General features: G+C 38.9%; 1 protein-coding gene across 1 annotated transcript; it reads left to right on the forward strand.

The window, feature by feature from the left end:
* The first annotated feature begins 573 nt into the window (after window positions 1-573).
* On the forward strand, window positions 574-16,044 carry LOC149186657 (RAF-like serine/threonine-protein kinase PRAF). The gene is given in 9 exon segments (XM_089411084.1): window positions 574-4,575; window positions 4,700-4,804; window positions 4,902-5,054; window positions 5,278-5,441; window positions 5,574-5,721; window positions 10,834-10,956; window positions 11,070-11,095; window positions 11,097-11,155; window positions 15,415-16,044. Coding segments are annotated over 9 exon segments (4,581 nt in total). The 5' UTR covers window positions 574-939; the 3' UTR covers window positions 15,582-16,044.
* The last annotated feature ends 1,824 nt before the right edge of the window (window positions 16,045-17,868 follow it).

A 17,868-nucleotide genomic window follows, 5' to 3' on the forward strand; every position in this document is an offset into this window, starting at 1 on the left:
TTATAGTGAGCTTGGGAGGCTTCTCTCCAAGCTTTTTGAGCATAGGAATAAAATCTTAAATCAAATTAAATAATTGTTTCTTTAGGTTCGATAGACCAAAATTTGGTCTCCGCAGATGTTAACCACCACTACCATCATCATCAATTAATTTGTTTTTTATTTATTCGGAAAACAAATCAATAAAACCTAAAACCTATAAAATTCGGGAAATTTATAGATAAATATAAAGCTATGTAAATCCATAAATACATAATTCGGAAATGATAAATAATAATTACATATATATATCAATCATAAAAATTGGAGTGCTGTCACTGAGAAGTACTATGGAGAAAATGGGCAGCGTAAAATTTCAACGCGGCTAGGGATCGGAACATTCTTTACCTCATACAAAATCGAAAAGCGTCGCGCCAAAAGGGGAAACCTAATATAAAAATAACATATTAGTAGTTAACACGTTCAAGGTACTATGATCGATTCTTTGTCTGCTAGGAGCAATCCACCCAAGACCCCATTTGTGCGACACGTGTCCGACCCGTGGTAGCATATAATGTAACAGCACTAGGGCCAAAATTAGGAAAGCGGGGAATTAAATTAAATGTTTACTGTGGCGAGGCGGAACCCAAAAAACAATGTAGGGGGAGGAGGCTGCGTGCCCGCGGATGAGTCGGAGCTGAGATTCCAGCGGATATGCTGCGAATCAATTGAAATATTAGTGGCCAGCGAGCTTGAAATGATTGAGGGAGTGCCCGGGGTCTCGAACCCTGTATCTGCACCTGCTCTGGTTGCAATGATATTGTGAAGCAAGAGGCTTTAAAGAAGCTTTGATTCAATAGCAGCAGCGCTTGGCGCCATGTGTCTCCTGCGGTGCAGATTTTGCACATATTTATATTTTTGTGTATATATGTCTCAGTTAATGGGCTTTGATAACATGATTCAATGGGCTGCCCCGGTCAGGAATTAGCGCATTTAAGCATCTGTATTTTTTCTAGCTGCTGCCGGATCGTCCAGGGTTCGTATCTTGGGGACAGTGATATTGAATTACTTCTTAAAGATAGCAGTTTGTCTCTGGGAATCATGTCGGAAGCCGAAGAGGAGAGTTCCAATTCGATGCAGCAGCGGGTGAAGTTTCTGTGCAGCTTCGGCGGCAGCATTTTGCCTCGGCCTTCTGATGGGAAGCTCCGGTACGTTGGGGGCGAAACCCGTATTGTCTGCGTGAATAGGGATATTAGCTTTTCGGAGCTCGTTTCGAAGATGGCGGAGTTTTGCGGAGAGGCTTTTATAATGAAGTATCAGCTGCCCGAGGAGGAGGACCTGGACGCTCTGGTCTCTGTTCTCTGCGACGATGATCTTGCTAACATGATGGAAGAATACGATAAGCTTGAGGCGGCGGAAGGATTCACGCGGTTGCGGGTTTTCCTGTTCTCGGCTGTGGAGGGTTACGATGTCTCGGCCGTCTGTATCGAAGGAGGCGATGCTGATCAGAGGTATGTTGAGGCTTTGAATTCCTTGCCTGAATCTGGTGACCCTAGAAAACAGGGTTTTGGTCAGTGGATTCATAGAGCCGAGTCCTTTAATTCCTTGAATTCTTTGAATTGTGTCTTGCCACCTGATAATGGAACTTGGAGCAGAGCTGAATCTTTTAGTTCCTTGAGTTCCTTAAATTGTGGTGTGCCGCCTGATAATGGATCCATCCCCAGGAGGATTCGGATTCCTCATCAGGTCGGTGTTAATGTTAATTCTCCGAGGCAACAGCTCATGCATGGCCAGTCCCCGCCGATGTCACCTCTGGGCCATCCCCGCCAACCTTTCTCTCCCCTGAGTCATGCTCTGCAGCCAGCGGCAGCTTCTTTTCAGTTAGAAGAGCCTGAGGTCTACCATCATGAGCAGCCCTGGACGTTAGGGAGCCATCTGCGAGCGCAGGATTTGATGTGTTCGTGTTCTACTGGTTCGCCTGTTTCGTATGGGGATCCTATGAAGGCTACTTTTGAAGAGGCTCATCCTGCTGCTGAAGATCATTGCAGCTGGGTGGTGACGAATCATAAGCACTGTATGAAGGTTTTCCCGGCAAACGAAAATTATGGCGGAAACTCAAACTCGCAGGACTTCAGTAGCCCGAGAGGTAGGATTGAAGTTTGCAATCATTGGCCTGAAGATAAACCCGCCCCTCCTGATATCTTGTCTTGCCAGCCTCCTTCCCATCACGGTCTTCAGAACATGCACCTCCTGCACCAGGCCTCTGCTGATTACCATCCAACCGATGTGCCTATGGTTCCTCCTGAATTCGCTTCCCAGAAACTACCACAGAGAAATCTTGCGATTTCCAGAACCATGTCCAGCAGCAGATTGTCTGAAAGTTTAGAATGGAATGAAGCACAGCGTTTATCTAGGATTGAAGTTGGCAATCATTGGCCTGAAGATAAATTTGCCCCTTCCGATATCTTGTCTTGCCAGCCTTGTGCCCATCACGGCCCACAGAACATGCATCTCCCGCATCAGGCCGCTGCTGAGTACTATCCAGCTGATGTGCCTATGGTTCCTCCTGAATTCGCTTCACCGAAACTACCACAGAGGAACCAAGCTATTCCCCGAACCATGTCTAACAGCAGATTACCTGAAAGTTTAGAATGGAATGAATCACAGCACCTATCACCCCGGCACATGCCCTATCATGCAACAAACCTTCCAATTAATCATGATGAAGTTGACCGTGAATTTGTTTGCGCAAGACTGTCACAAGGAAAACCTGTTTTGCAATCTACGACGCGGAGCAGAATATATGAAGGTCTAGGACGAAATGAAGTACGTGCCATGGATAATGACGAAATTGACAGGAATTTAGAAAGGGAGAAGCATATTCAAGCAGTTTGGAGTCACAATGGTGCTTTCCCCGAGGTTAATGAAAGAAAACTTGATCACATTAACGTACAACAGGCTGGACATTTTGAGCCTCAAAATTCTCTTCCAAACCATTGCTGTCATTTATCCGATGACAGGAATGTTACATGGAACTGCAAGCTTTCAAATGCTGGTGAAGAATTAGGGTTGACAAGTCAAAATATAAGGCATGCACAGGGAAGGTTCGAGGGGAACTCTATATTCCAATACAACTATGATAAGCAAAGTATATCTGAGGTAAGAAGTCCGGTTAAACACTGTGAACAGATGCCATCTTATCCGGACAAACATGGATCAAGCAGGCTAGAAGCCCAGTTTCATGATCCCCGCTATATGGTTATGGAAGGCTTGCCAATGCAAAATGGAAGTGTGAAAGGGGATCAGCCAGTACCCTGTATGGATAATATTCGTACTCATATTGGTTATGAGGAGAGGTTAGACAGAGCAAGGAATTGGGTTCTCAATTCAAGAGACACCAAATATGCACCTTTTGGAGGAACGACATCTGAAGTTCTGACCAGAGAAGAAGGTATACTCAGAGATGGTGGTGGTCAAAATCATTGCTCAGGACATGATTCTAAAGGTTATTATGGGTTTAAGTCAGATGTATCCTACCATGAGCCATCTAGTGAATTTTACAAGCATGCTACTGCTAATCAAGTTGAGCCTCCTACACATGTACTGCCTAATCAACAACATATGATCACTGAAAATCATTTAGAGGGTCGTGCAGTATTTCATTTGGGGTCCAGTTATGGGCAAAGTCATTGGGATTATAATTCGGTAGAGGAAACGAGGAAGGGGATTTCTCCTGTTAAAAGGGATGTTGAGAACCCAGAAATGCCACATCATTCTTACATATCTGATGAAATAAATGCAGCAGATACACGTGGTGCTCCACTCTACATGCCAGATAACCTTTCACGAAAAGAGACTGCAAACACCTTGCGATATGATGGAGACATGCAGAAAGAATTTAATCAAGATTTGAGCTCAAACATCACTGTTCCATCTCATCATCAGATGCCTAGGCAGTCCGGAATCCTTACGGAACAGGCTCCTGATCCATTTGTTAATTTGGAAAAGAATGAGACTATGTCTAACAATGCTTGTTCTCATCCTAGAACCACATCAAGGCTCTTCTTACCCGATAGCCTTACTCTTTCAACATCACTTCAAGTCTTATCATCTGCGTTATCTTCTTCACATCCAAGAAGCAATAACCTAAACTCCACTGGTCCTCCAGTATATGATCAAAGTCCAGTGAGTAGCATTAACGTTATTGGGCCAGAGGAATTATTGATAGAAAATGAAAAGGGAAGGCAATTTAATGATGCAGAAAAGCCTGAGGGGAAGGATTTTCGAATTGGACAGTTGACAGAGAAATTTGCTTCAGACATTGGTGTTAGAAATGATGAAAATATGGGCAAGATGATGCTTCAGAATAGTTTGAAGGATAAGTCAGAGGTGGATCTTTGTGGAAAATTCATAAATAAAAAATCAGCAGGGCATAGTTCCAGCTCATCATGTTCACCCATAACTTCAACAACCAAGTGTGAAGGGAAACAGACCTCTACTGCAAGTGCAAAAGGAGAGGATTGTAAGGAGTTAAAGCAGAAATCTGTGACTCCAGGGTTGGTTGCAGAAGGCAGCTTACCAGAGAAAAGAGTTTCAGTGGTGTGTACAAGCTGTATGCTATTTTTTTACTATTGTTAAATGCTCTGTACTTTATATTAAAACAGCTCAAAGTTTAATCATTGTTATTAAAAGGATGACTCGTTACATTACTATTGTTATCTAGGAAAATCCTCCAGAATTAGTTGAAGACTCTGAAAAGGGTTCTGTGAATGTTGCAAAGAACGATTCTTCTGTCCCTCAGGCACATGCTCTTGCCGAAGGATTGCAGGTAAAGAAGTTTTTTTCATTAGTAGTGGTCTATTGAAATTTGAAACATATATTGATCTTCAGTTCCACCTTATGTGTTTTATGATCTTTTGCTCCAGACAATTAAAAATGATGACTTAGAAGAAATACGAGAGCTGGGTTCAGGTACATATGGAACTGTTTATTATGGAAAATGGAAAGGATCAGATGTTGCTATTAAGCGGATAAAATCCAGTTGTTTTACAGGAAGACAGTCAGAGCAAGAACGAATGGTGGATATCTTTCCCTATCAATTGTTTTGCATTATCAATTTTAAGTTCATGCACCTTAGCAAGAATGGATTTCTAGATGTGGTGCAGATATAATCTTTGATCACCTGTGAAGAATACACACTTCTATGTTTCTATTGCTTCGGAATTTTCAAAAGCATCTTCATTCAATTTGAGTATCTTGATATTAGGTTCAATGGGCTAACTTTGTCTTTGTCTCTTACAGAGAGCAGACTTCTGGAGAGAGGCAATTATTTTAGGTAAATTGCACCATCCCAACGTTGTGGCTTTCTATGGCATAGTTGTAGATGCACCAGATGGGACTCTGGCAACTGTCACAGAGTATATGGTGAATGGATCTCTCAAGCAAGTTCTAAACAAGAAGGACAGGTAAGGACATTCTAATCTCTTATTATGAAAATAAACTGATATGCAAGCCTTTAGCATGTTGTGTGAGTGTTCTCTTAGGTATTGTCTATTTGCATTTCCTACTGCTAACAATCTGCTAAAAACCATTTGCAGAACAATTGATCGACGCAAAAGACTCTTTATAGCCCGTGATGCTGCATGTGGTATGCAATATTTGCATGAAAAGAACATTGTCCACTTTGATTTGAAGTGTGATAATCTTTTGGTTAATATGAGAGATCCTCATCGACCCATCTGCAAGGTATGCTGCATTATTATGAATTCAAAAATGCTTGTCACTATTGCTTTTCTTGCAAAAAGCTTATGCATGTTTATCACCATTATTTGTGTGGTTAAAAGACTGAAAATTATTTGAATGCTGATGATGCTTCATATAGCATATCTATGCCTCTTTTGTCAATATGTTAGTTTCCAACTTTTCACATAAATAAAATGTAACCTTCGCTTTTCCCATGGGTTCTCCATGCTATTCACTGCCATGGGAAATTTCAAATGTGTATAGTCTATGTCACAGGGTTCGCTGAATTTGATCCTTGAGGTCCGAAATTCGGTGAACCCAAAAAAGATTTCAAAGTCGTTCAGGTTTAGTAAACCTGATAATCGAACCTCAACGAATTCGAACCTAAAGACGTACATGAAGCCAAATTTTATAATTTTTTGAATTTTTTTTGGGGTTCGAGTTTAAAGTTCGGGCAGTTTTTGTTAGTTGTTTTAAGGTTTACGAGAAGAACCATATGCAGCACATGGTTTTCTCCTGTTCAATGTTACTTGGGAGCAGGAGCGGGAGTGACCATTTTCAGAAGCGCCCGGTTTGGGTTGGGAGCGAATCCGGGAGCGATTTTTAAAAAAATATATATTTTTTATATTTTTAAAATTTTGATACATATATGTCAACAAAAACATGTAGAATGATGAATTAGATATAAAAAACATAAAAAAACATAGATTGATCATTGAACCATATCACATCAATCATCTAGATTCTAGAAATTATAATCTTCATCAACCATGTACACAAGTTAGTAAAATACTTTAAATACATATTACAACTGCAACATGTTGAGTCTCGTGAATCATGATTCATCAAATTCAATTTTAAAGTTTCAACTTCAAGCTTTCAAAATTGAAAATTCAATATATAACATTTATCATCATTGATCACCAAAGTTGTACTTGTAAGCTAAGTTTAACCATTACAAGAAGTAATATCTTAGATATTTCTAAGTCCTAACTTCTAACTGTTAACATGAAATGAAATGTTATAAAATGAAACATGAATAATGAAATGAAATGTTATAAAATGAAAAATGAATAATGAAATGAAATGAAACAACTTTAGTCTTTCACGAAGCATCATATTCATAATTCACAATCATTACCAATGAGTTATAATTGCCAACTTCAAACTTCAAATTTTCATTGTCACAGTCATATATTGTTTACAAAAAATATCATTATGATATGAAAGAGTCAAGAGTCAAGGACTCAAGACTCAACAGTTATGAAAACTAATAGAAACTAGAAAAGACAAGTAAACTGTAAATCTACATGTGGCCCTTGCCACAAGAGTTTCCAGGAGTATAAGCAGGTCGTGGTGGTCTTCTAGGAGTCTCCTGCACAGACCGACGACAAGAACTAGAAGGCACATGCCCTCCACGTGAGGGTGTAGATGGAGGTGGCGACAGCAAAGGAACAAGACTCGGACCTCGAGCACTGCTACTGGATGGTGGAGGTGGAGGTGGCATGGCTGCTGCAGCTGCAGCTGCTTCATCTTCATCCCTTATAAGTTCCTCTTCCAGTTTTTCAAGATGCACTATACCATCCTCCAAATTGTCATCCTCTGGGTGATTGTCCCAAATTTTATATGTGGGATCCTCATAAGCCCGATCACAGTAATGACTCAACAACCTCAAGTTGTAGTGCACATAAACCAAGCTTTCTGCGCGGTTTTCATTGAGTCTGTTTCTTTTCACATTGTGTATGAAGCTATAGGTGCTCCAACACCTCTCTGTAGAAGAAGTATTCACAACCTGTGATAGAACTTTTTTTGCCGATTTTGGCAAAAGTCCATGGCCGCCATATGTTTCCCACCATGTGAGAGCATCAAATCTGTCTCTGTCTTCCATTGCATGGAAGGTACCAAACAAACCAGTGCCACTGAAGTATTTGCCTATTTCAAGGCGCATAGCTGCACATTCCTCCTTGTCAGGTATCAACTTTTCTAATGCTTGCAAATATCTACTAGTTACCTCTGCATCTAAATGGGGTTTGGTCCTAATCCCACCCCCTGGTGCAGGTTGGCCCAACCAAGATGTAGAGTAGTATTTTGGCGTAAGGATATACGCCAAGCAATGTAGTGGAAGATTAAGTCTATTCCACTGTTCACACACACAATCATGAATCAGTTTGTACAAGTTGGGATCTCTGTTATGAACAATATCTTTTATATGCGCCAACATGGTATCCATTTGCTCATACACCTCGCCAATCACTGGTTTGTCTGTATCTGCAAACCGAATCATGTGATAAATGGGCTTGATGAAATCCAATACTTGCCTCACACTTGTCCAAAAATGACCATCAAGAGCGGCCTCCTCCACCAGTTCAAAACCTTGCATGTCAGCTACATTTGTAGCCCTTTCCTTTAATACTTGCCAATGTGGACTTGATACCATGCTAGCCAATGACTCTCTTACCTTCAAAAGGCGCCTGAAGGTGAGGTAATAGCTACCAAATCTGGTCTTCGCAATCTTCAACAACTCCAATCTGGAGTGATTGTGCAAAAGGCCATGGGTATTGCTATGATTTGTAATAAATTTTATCATTTCTTTGCCTTTCTTGTACAAATCACCAATCCATTGGTATTGTGCATTTTTGTTCTTGACAACATCATGCATCAGAAGGTTCAATGTGTGAACCAAAATATGTTGGGGTATTTATCCTCAATAATTGCTCCCGCTGCCTTACAATTAGGAGCATTATCAGTGATGACTTGGATGACATTGTATGGCCCAATACGGTCAATTGTTTCAAGTAATGCTTCTGCAATGTTGATGCCGGTCCTGAACTTGTCTGAGTAATCATGTGCAGTTAGAAAGATGGCACCACTAACAGACACAGCAAGAACACTTATCAATGGCTTGCCTTTTACATTTGTCCATCCATTAGATACAATGGACACCCCATGGTCAGTCCAAGAACTTGTCATTCTATTCAAAGAATGTGATATTTTTGCTTTTTCATGATCAAGTCCAACGGTTCTTGCCTTGTCATACCCAGGGTTCTTGTATCCTTTAGGGACATTTCGTGCCAATAAGGTGAGCGAAGAACATTGAATGGTATCCCACATGCATAGAGAAACCTGTAAACCTTTGAATCCACATCATTCCTACACCCCTCATCAAGGAAATCTGATATGGTTCTATGACTTAAACCTGATGACCCTATGCCTCCATATCCACTGCCTTGGGAGGATGCTGAAGGAGTTCTTTGTGCTTGTGATTGTGAGCTTGGTTCAAAGAAACCCCTTGATTTTTTTGATTTGTATTGGGCTTCCTCCCCTTCCCTTATGTATTTGGCTCTATCCGCTGCTGACACCACAGGACAAGTTTTGATTCCTATTTGTTTGTCTCCATCCCATGGCCTTTTCCCGCAGAGGTGTTTTCTGGCACGGGTGTATGAACCTGTGTAATCATTGTTGCAATGGGGGCATTGAAATTTAGTGGTTCCACCTCCTTTCCCTGCTTTAGGCCTGTTAACATATTTCCACAATGGGGTTTGGTCTTGTTTAGTTTTTTGAGAGTCATGTTCACCCTCCTCCAGCTCCTCCTCATCGGGGTTTTCATCAAATCCACTTTCTCCAGCTTCTTCATCCCCCTCTTCATTTTGGCCCCTCTGTTTCCTACTCTCCAGCACCATAATAACCATAAAAGGGACCAAGAAGAGGAAAATCCCAAGAAATATAGCCAGGTCCATGATGTTTGATATTTGTAGGCTTTTGAATTTGCAAATTAATTTAATTAATTTAGATTAATTAATTTAGTAATTTTAATCTATTAATTTAATTTAGATTCATGATTTTTTTACTAAATATAGTTAATAAACTAAATTAAACTACCTAAATTACTACCTAACTAAATTAAACTAACTAAACTAACTAAATTACTAAGTTACTTACTTCTTTGCTCCTCGCTTCTCCTTGCTCCTTTGCTCTTGCTCTCATTCAAGTGATAATGAAATGTTTGTTTGCCCCATTGAACTTTTAAAACAAATTTTATTTATTTTTATTTTTATTTATTTTTAATTGGTTTATTTTCACGTCCGCGGCTTTTTTTCCGCCCGGATCTCTCCTGGCGTCAGTTGATTCGCTCCCGGAGCGAATATTTAACGCTCGGGAGCGATCGCTCCCCAGCGTTAAATATTTGCTCCGGGAGAGACGCTCCCGAAATTGGCAGGGAGCGCAATTTTTTTTCGCTCCCGAGCGTTAAATATTCGCTCCGGGAGGGACGCTCCCGATGTCGCTCTCGAAATTGGCAGGGAGCGCGGATTGGGAGCGGGAGTGGGGGGGGGAGCGCTCCCCCGCAACACTGCTCCTGTTCCTCTTCCCGCCAATTAGTTTCCCACACTGTCCACTGGTTTGGCTTTATTTACCATGGTTGTCGATAGATTTTCACAAGCCAACTTCAGTCTGAGTGTACTCGCTCTAGTGTGCTCAGTGTTGCTGCTGCGTGTTGTATTCTATATGATTTCATGAATTCAATTTCTAGACGCTGCTTGTCCCCACCACTCGGAGCGTGAAGTGAATCGTGGTCGTGATTTGTGGCTTGCGATTTCTCCATGATTTTGCAATATAGTTCTATTGTAATTTGTATGTTTAAATTTTGATTATGTTTTAATTATGTGATTTTTTCCGAGACTATAAGTATTTGACATTATACATATTCTTTTCTTTTAAATTTTCGAGATTGAAAATTATGCCATTCCTTTTTGTATTTGCAAACTATTATGGTGTATGTTTACATTTTGGTTTAACTAATGTCATTGATAATTAGATGCTATCATGATTAAGTTATTCATGCATGTTTACAAATAAGAATTCTTACTCATATAGCTTTATTGACTGATTTTGATTTTTTAATATTTTATGTCACATATATGTTATATGTTGAAAAATATGTGTAGTCGAATTTAATGTCGAACCTCATTGGAAAATTCGAATTCGAATCGAACTTAATCGTTGTCGAACTCGAATTCAAACCTGAACCATGTGACGTATAATATAGTATGTCTTGAAGCTCCCAGATTCGGGATATGCTATATTGTGCAAACGACTTATATGTTAAGTTGATCTCAGATTGGTGATCTGGGCTTATCAAAGATAAAACAACGAACACTGGTGTCTAGTGGTGTCCGGGGAACTTTGCCATGGATGGCACCAGAGCTCCTAAGTGGAAAAAGTGGCAAGGTGACAGATAAGGTATGTTACCATTACCGTTCATGTTTACTATTGTTTAAAGTTTGCTGGTTGCAGCGATTTTTATCATTAGCATTGTTTCCTCCAGTCTTCATCATCAAGCTGTTGTGTTACAGGTCGATGTATATTCATTTGGAATAGTCATGGGAACTCCTGACAGGAGAAGAGCCTTATGCAAAAATGCATTGTGGTGAAATAATAGGTAATAATTTGTCTTGTTATGTGGAGATGCTATGTTAATTGCTGAATTAAGCTGGCAAACTGCTAATAAATTTATACTTTATAAAAAAGTCATGGGTATGGTTAGCATACATGCATGGTGGAATTATATGAACAGTGTTTCTAGAATAGGCTGATTGATATTAGTTGTCACAATTTTTGTTCCTTTCTCCTTCTGATTGCAATTTTTTTTCTAAACATGCAAGATAAATCAGTGTTTTTTAAGCATAATTTGTTTTGCCTAAATTTGATGCCCAGGACCTTAGGAAGAGCTGCTATCTTTGAGAATTAGTTAGTTAGAGAATTGTAAGTTTTGCCAATTTTTCAAAGTTGCTGCTATACTTTGTAATTTGGCATATCTAATACTTTACGCTAGGCAGATTTTCTATCTGTACTTGCCCAAAACGAAATGATTTTTAATTTTTTATCTGCACCTCCTGAAGTTCTGTACTTTCATTCTAAGTTCAAGTCAGCCTTCATCAACATGAATTATGGCTAATCATCCAAGGGTTCTATCAGTTTGTTTCTTTAGTGATTTTATGACATGACGTAACATCTCTTACTCCTTTGGGAAACTCATCAATGAGGCCATATTTTCTACGAATTGTGTTGAACTGTGCTTCTGTCATTGCAGGTTCTCTTATATTTGGTTGCAATCTATTGATGAATTAGAGTATTTGGTTTTCCATTGTCATATTTGGACATTTTTATAACTAAACTTTCAGGCATTGTCTTTTTGGGGAACTTTATTTCTGAGCTTTGATATGACTATTATAGATTTGTCTTTCTATCTGCAAAACATGCATTCTCAAATATGATTGTTAAAGGCGTTAGCATGCAAATGCACCTACTTTTTCACTTCCAAGCTAATGGTGACCAATCATCCTACTAGATTTTTGGGTGACAAACTTCCATTTATTGGAAATTCACATGGCTGCCTCAATTATTGGCATTGCCTTACCCCTGTTGTATTTGATCTTACTAATCTACAGCTCCACCAACTTATCATAAATAAATTAATACACCTACTTATTGACTGCCAGGATAGTGGTGACCAACTATCCTACTAGATTTATGGGTGACAAACTTCCATTTTATGGCGGCGTCAATTACTGGCATTGCTTTACATCTTTTGTAAGTTGATCTCACTAATCTACAGCTCCACCAATGGAATTTGCAATGACTGTACGGAATTCATATGGGACTGCACACTGTTCAGAAATGCTTCTTGCCTGGCTGCTTGCACTCTCCTACATTATGTTCATACTGGCTGTACTCTTCAGTCCCATTGACCTACTTTTGTGGTCATTTGTCAAACATTATAAAATAATTTTATGTCACTCAACCTGCTCAACTGCTCATGTGTTGAAAGCCCCTCTACCATATCCCGACTTTATACTGAGAATCTATTTTAATATTACTTCTAGTCTAAGTCATGCATGTGATAAATTTTAGACTCAACTTCTAAATATAGGACATTTTTTACTAAAGTGAATTACAAAAGAGAATTTCTTTTCAAACATAGTTTTCAAAAATATCTCAAACTACCTTTCCCACATTCCTATCCAAGTTATATTCTTAACTTTATGATGGTGTATACTGCATGCTTTATGCAATACAAGAAACAAATTAATCTCTGTTACATGGGAACGACTCCCTAGAGGTGGGAACCCGTTCCAATGGTTTCTGCGCTCTTGGAAGCTTTGGAACTGTATGGGGACGTTCCCTTTTCAGTGGGAGCTGCAATGGGAGCTTGGGAAAGTTCTGGGAGCTTTGAAGACTGTTTTTTTTTTTGGAGTTCCGATGTTCCCTGGGGTTGGGGAATACAAAGCCTGTAGACAAATATGTTGAACTGCCCACAAAACATGAGCCTTTGTTGAAACCTTCGCAGGAAGAAAGGCCAAAGACATCCTTAACACTGATATCCTTAATTGAGAAACTTGAGCAATCCCTTGATGAGTTAAGGAAGCGTGTGACACCTCAATGTAAGAGTGATATCTGGGATGTCATGCTGATGAGTATTTATTTTGCTGTTTATGTATATATAACGCAGAAGATTGTGTGCATATTGTATGTGGCAGTCAATGCTTAACCATTAGTGTTGCTTTACTTTTCCTCTTAAGAATAACTAGAGAAACATAGGTAAAATTGTTCTTTTGTATTTTTAAGGCAGATTGTTTCAAACACTGTTCATGTGTCAGAGAACTGATAATGAACTTGACATTTTAATATTTTATACATATGAAAGGGAGAGACTCAAGGAGAGAGACACCCAGAGAATATATTTATATATAAGAGAGATTATATATTTAAATTGATTTTAATATTTGAATATTTTGATTTAATATTAATTTTGATTATTATATAAATTATATAATTAGAAATATATTTTTAAAATTTTTCAATATAATATTACCGCTCCCAATTAGCCGTTTCTTGTAAATTTTGGGGAAACCTCTAGCTGTTCCTGACACCCGTACCCAAGTTCCCAATGTGGGAAGTTCCAGACACTCATGCAACATAGAAATTATTAATTAATTAAATAAAAAATAGGTCTCATACATTTTAGTAATAAAAATATAGTAAACCAGAATAAGAAAGCAGCACCCTTGACTAGACATCCTTCGGAATAATAAAGAATGATAAGACATGGTAATTGAATTTTATATGTGCCAGTGTTCATCCTGTGGCATGCAAAATCATGGTTTCATACAACATACATTTGACTCTATATGGAAACATTATACCAACTCAAAGTTATAAGCTGACACATCCAAAAGGGTCATGCGTCACGAGTATGCCATGGTGGACGCAGATTCGTGAAGACACGTGTTGGACATGCATTTGACACTTGCCAAATACATGTCTGACACATGCCCTCTTTGTTCTGCTATTTGGACGTGTCAGTGATGTTGATGCTTATTTTGATGATGATGACATGGAGGACTACAGACAGTGGCAGTGATGCTGATTTTGATGATGATGACATGGAGGCGGACTATTAACAGTCAGGAGCTATGAGATTCTTCCATCCACGGTTCTAGTAACTACCCTATTTTGTATTTGCCATTGGCATTCCCACCTATAGTAGCAGTGACTCAGTATCTATGCAATACATTTTGATTTTTATGACTTAATGAGAAAATGACAGTTTATGGTTCTAATTTCTTGTGTTTATCATTTGATCATCATCGATGTGGAGTACTAGTTGTATGATTGAATTTGTATCATCTTCACGCAAATGTTCTAGTTTATAAATTCTAAAAAAAATGAATCTTTATGCCATATTTCATTTCTGTGTGTGTCTGTGTAATGTGTCCTGTTTCTGGGGTTGCTATGTCTTGTGTCAGACACTTGTATTTCTGTGTCTTCTGTGTCCTGTGTGATCATGTCAGGGGACTTAGCTGAAATCCTTAGCAATTTCAGGGATTTCTCTGAAATTGGGACTTCCTAAGTGGTGTGTGATAATGTGCATCATGTGCTATATTGTATCCACGTATGGGGTATTTTTTTTTAAGGGTGGTTCACGGACATCCTCTACATCCACAGGAAAATCCAGGCAGATCAACCCGAAGGGATCTACCCGCCGGCCAAACAGGCAAGGTCACCGGCGTCGAGGAGATTTGACCCCGTGACTTCCCAATGGGCAAGGTACTTAGCAACGGGAACTCGACCAACTGAGCTAACTCTTGGGGCCTCATATGGGGTATTATTATGATTGAAGTGTTCAATAAATTTGATCATAGTTTGGCTTGGTGGTCCCTGTTAGTTATTGTTTATTTAAATTTCATAATGTAGGGAGATCTAGCTCCATAGATGCTGTGCTATCAATCTAAGTTCATGCTGGCCTTCATGAGCATTGATTGTAGTTTCCACACGGGTTATGCTAGCTTGTTTCTCTAGTAATCTGGACCCATGGGAAGCTACTGCGGAGTCTGCATCATGAAGGGCCATATTGTTTGAATCCGCACTTTGGTAGACATCCATGTAAGAGAGTTATCTCTAGCATATCAAAAGCATGTATGACAGATTAGGTACATGTATTTTTCTGAAATCTGTCTTCTTTGAATGTGTTAGATTTCAGATGCTGAAGCTGCTCAATTTGTAGCTATTAGCAATCTTTATCTTTTACCCACATACAGAGAATAACATTATCACGAGTTTCTGTTATACAGTTCAATTTGTTTGATTTCTATAATTTCTTTACTAACTGTTTTCTGACTTGGCTCAAATGAATTGCAGGAGGTATCATGAATAATACACTGCGTCCCCCAGTTCCAAGTTGGTGTGAACCTAGTTGGAGATCTTTGATGGAAAGGTGTTGGTCATCTGACCCAGGACAGAGACCTTCCTTTTCAGAAATTGCTGCAGAATTAAGGGCAATGGGTGAAGCAATGAATTTAAAATAGTGGGGCCAGTCTGGTCAGTGGTAAATGAGAATGCAAGCGAAGTCTCAAAAATAATAGTTTTGATTCCACAGATCTGTTCTAGTGCTTGATAGCCCAGTCAATCCAGAAATGAGTTAAGCTATCCTTGTTTCAGGAGTTAAATAGTAAGTTAAAGTATTGCAGGGAGCCCCTAGGATAGCTTACATCAATGCAAAAAACGGCCCCTTCTTGAGTTTGTTTTGCATGTACTGCCTACGCTATCAGCCTGGAAGGCACACTGGATATAGACACGCTGGTTCGTATCGGCGTACAAAAACTGTTAAATATATATCTATTCAGTTGGCTTGTTGGGCAAGGAGTAGAGAAGGATATTTTTTCATACTACTATACAAGATAATATCTTGTAGAGGTGTATCTTTTACGAGTGTATGTTCCTTGACACTCGACAGGGAAAGCATAATCTTAAGCACATTGTATCGTGTAAGAGATGGGATAGTGGTGTCGTTGGGAAATAAGGATTGATGTGGTGTAGACGTTTTGTGGATGGTTGCAGATCGAGAGGAAACACAATACTCAGTTCCTCCATAATTACCATCCAAACCCTAAGTCCACAAATGAGATCTAATTCCTAGCTTAATTAATGGTATGTGTTGAAATATAGAACATTTGGCTTTTGACTTTTTAGGTCAAAGTGGTAATGTGAAGGGTGTGTTGAACACCGCCATTTAACCTATATTTTGAGTTTTAACAGTTTTGAAGGCAATCATCTGCCTTGTTTATATCAAGTCAAAATATTAGTTAAATTGGTATATAAGTAAATGCCAAAAGTTTGGTCATTTATGTCTAGCATGTCGCTAGTGTTTCCTCCCCAAAATGCTTATGATTTATTGTATAGGCAGAAGTATGTATATCTCTGATTCTTTGAAATGCACGGCAGTTTTCTTTTTTCAATTTAATATTGTTTTCCATAATTGTATATCTCTGATTCTTTGAAATGCACGGCAGTTTTCTTTTTTCAATTTAATATTGTTTTCCATAATTTCTTATTATTGTGATAATCATATATTCTGTTTCTGGAAGCAGAATCTTGGCAATTTTCAGCAGCCAAGGGGATTTTTGTATCATAGCCTCAACTACCTGTCTTTCCTCTCTTTCGGATGATTTGATTGGCCACACTTCTTCCAACTTGGTTCCCCACAGTTCAGATCTGATTTTATCTTTTGGTTAAAAATTATAAGTGATGTCCATGAAGAGGACATCATATTTGTGGACCACCTTGGTACTCCATGGATTTACTTGATGGTGCAACAAATAATATCCCCTATGCCTAATTGTGATAGTTATTCTAACAAATTTAATTGGCTTTTTGGATTAGGGGAAACCTGCTTTTGTTCACATTAATTTTAATAACCTTTTTGTGATATATGCTTTCATTAGGCTTGGAAGAATGCTTGTAACACAAAAAGCTAATGTGGCATAGCGATTCATTGGTAACACGCTTTTTCAACGATGTTCAGTCCATACCACTACAGATGGGATGAGTTTTATGCATGGTTACCATGTAGGGTTAAACCTAACCCTAGTTCGAGAATGAGTAGAGCTACAATGTTTAATTCATGATTGCGGACGAGAGATGAGGCCGACTCAAAATGTCTTCCACAAGAAGGACAAGGAAAAAGGCCTTGCCATGCTATTTTATGCATGTTTACCATGTAGGGTTAAACCTAACCCGAGTTCCAGAATGAGTACCGCACAAATGTTTAGTTCATGATCGCGGAAGAGAAATAGAAGGCGATTCATAAAAAGCTATGTATTCCACAAGAAGGACAAGAAAAAAGGCCTTACGATGCTAATGCAAATTGACCTCTTCGTGTCCTTTAATATGGTAAATTGAACATCTCTTTTATGCTAATATGATATTGGACTCGGCGGTGCCAGTGAAATAGTTTGCAAATTCCTTCCAAATTCCTTCCTTGGTAGTGAAGCAAAGGGGTTCTTGTTTGGATAAAAAATGTGGCACAAGCAGATAAGAAAAAGGGCCTTGCAATGCTCATCGAAGTTGACTTTTTCATATTTTCCATGAACATAAATTATGGTAAAATGAATTTATCTTTATCCCAGGGGAATTGGGCTCTCATTTATCCCAGTCTAATATGATATTAAACTACTGGGTTGTAAATTCGATAGTAAATATGATATTAAATTCGATAGTAAATATGATAGTAAATTCGACAGTTTTAAATATGATATCAAACTAATGAGTTGTAAATTCGACAGTGTTAAATATGATATTAAACTAATGGGTTGT

Source organism: Pinus tabuliformis, chromosome 3_1 (assembly GCF_031772625.1).
Source record: "Pinus tabuliformis cultivar Carrire ecotype Pingquan chromosome 3_1, CPIR1, whole genome shotgun sequence".
NCBI classification, from domain to species: Eukaryota; Viridiplantae; Streptophyta; class Pinopsida; order Pinales; family Pinaceae; genus Pinus; species Pinus tabuliformis.